At 38.9% G+C, this 1,972-nt stretch overlaps 1 protein-coding gene across 1 annotated transcript in view; it reads left to right on the top strand.

Annotated features, from left to right (window-relative positions):
- LOC138031297 (dynactin subunit 4-like) overlaps positions 1-1,718 on the top strand; it is a 15,494-nt gene extending 13,776 nt beyond the window's left edge. The window contains exons 14-15 of the mRNA XM_068878998.1: positions 195-273; positions 1,393-1,718. Coding sequence (XP_068735099.1) covers positions 195-273; positions 1,393-1,530 — 217 coding nt within the window. The 3' untranslated portion in view covers positions 1,531-1,718. The remainder of the gene's footprint in view (positions 1-194; positions 274-1,392) is intronic.
- Positions 1,719-1,972: the final 254 nt, after the last annotated feature.

Here is a 1,972-nt window from a genome sequence, read left to right as displayed (position 1 = left end):
ATACATGTAGTAGGCACCATCCTTAATGAGGCATCAGCTTTCAAAGCTCTTAATTGTGACTTGATTACATGAAATGTACATTAATTTACATCTGTCACACAGAGCTGAAGCTCGTAAATTGCATGCTGACATGACATGACATTTTGGGAAGCTTGCAGCTCTAACATTGGTCTCTATTTCATCGTGTTCCTCAGAGTTGTGGTAAATCGACAAGCCAACAAGCTTTGGTTTCTTGTGAAGGTTGTGCCGCAGATTACACTGGGTGATGTGAAGGTGTGTGATGGCAATAAAATAATGAAATTTGATGAGCCTGGGGCAAAACGCATATGCTCAGCAATACACACAATTGAATGCAGGCTTAATTTTGATTAAGTTCAAACTATAACTGTTTGTTGTCAACAAGTTTGACCTTATAATACCGGTAATTGGTAATTTCAAGGTATGTCTTAATGTTTATTTGAGTTGTAGGGATAAGAAGACTCTTTGTCGCATATTTTTGGTTCATTTTGTTCATCAGTGTTGATTGTATCACAAGAATTTTGAGAGGCAGTGTAGCCCAGTGGTTAGGACGCTTGCCTTGAGATCCGGTGATCCCAGGTTCAATACCCGCCCTGACCACTTGTTGAATTTACTCCTGGCAGTCCCTGGTTCAACTTCTCAGCTGCACTTGTAAATAGCCTACTGGTTTGCCTCCGGCCAGTTGGGATTCTTAACAGTTATTATTGTTAATGTTCTGTTCTGTCATTTTGTTGATTAAAGCCCCTATGGGAAGAGGTTAATTAAGTATGTACATGAATGTATGTATGTAACTTTGTTGATTGATTGGCAAAAACTTGATTGTTTGATTCAATTGACTGCATTAATGATTGATTGATCAAATCAGTGATACAATGGTCATATTAATGAATGATCAAGGCAACTAACATGGATCCAAGTTGCTCTCCTTTCATCTCAGGATGTGCATGTGTGGTGCATGTGAGTTTAGTTTGTACACTATATCCAATGTATTTTTTTAATTTTCTTCTAGGGCCACAATTTCCTTCTGTTTTTTTCAAGAATCCACCACTTATATGTACATTGTACTTATACACCCTGCACTCGGTACCTCATCTGTTATTTAAGTTGAAGGGGTTAGGTTTATGCGAACTTTGGCCGTGTAGCACTTATATTTCAAAAGAATTAACTATGAGAGGGTGATGTGAAGTGCTATTTTCTATTGTGACCAGGCTGGTCAGAGTTTCTCTCTGTCCTTGAGTGAGCCCATTTCCATTAGTAGGGCTAATACTCACATGGTTTACATGAGTAGAAAATAGCACTTCACATCACCCACTCATAGTTAATTCTGTTATTTGAGTTGGACAAGTTGATTTTTCTTTGATCTTTTTTTCATAGTTTTCAATAGTGATGCAGTATGATTACAAGCACACAGCTACAGCTTTGGTGCGAGGGAGCCAGGAATCGGAGGAACAGATAATCACTCTGAAACACAGACTGCATATAGACCTAGGCCCTGTACATTCTGAATCATAAATTATTGTTAAATGAATACTTAACAGCTTACATCATCAGGTAATTGTAACTCGAAGAAGGAGATGAGAACATGATATGGTACAAGTAGCTTGGCAGCCATGTTGTTTAGGCAGGTGTTTTTGCAAATGCCACACTAATATCAAGCATCAGTCTTGTCACTTTAAAGGCCTCCGGCAGTGATTGAAGTCTGTGGCGTGTTTGAAAGGTGTCTCTTTGTATCACTGTAGAACTAGAAAGTCAAATCGGTGGTTTTAATACTGGTTGAAATTTAGAAATTTATTGTTTTTGATAGTGTGTACGTGTGTGCTTGGCATTGCTCAGCATTGCTCAGCATTGCTCAGCATGTTAACCTGCAACGCAACTCGGGCAACGCAACCAGTTTAAGTACGGGGATGAAGTTCGAAAACCTGTGTCCAACATTAGGACTGTTCTTTGCGATTAC

The sequence above is a fragment of the Montipora capricornis genome, chromosome 14, assembly GCF_036669925.1.
Source record: "Montipora capricornis isolate CH-2021 chromosome 14, ASM3666992v2, whole genome shotgun sequence".
Taxonomy (NCBI): Eukaryota; Metazoa; Cnidaria; class Anthozoa; order Scleractinia; family Acroporidae; genus Montipora; species Montipora capricornis.
Note: the sequence above shows the minus strand (reverse complement) of the source record. Positions and strands in the feature narration are given on the sequence as shown.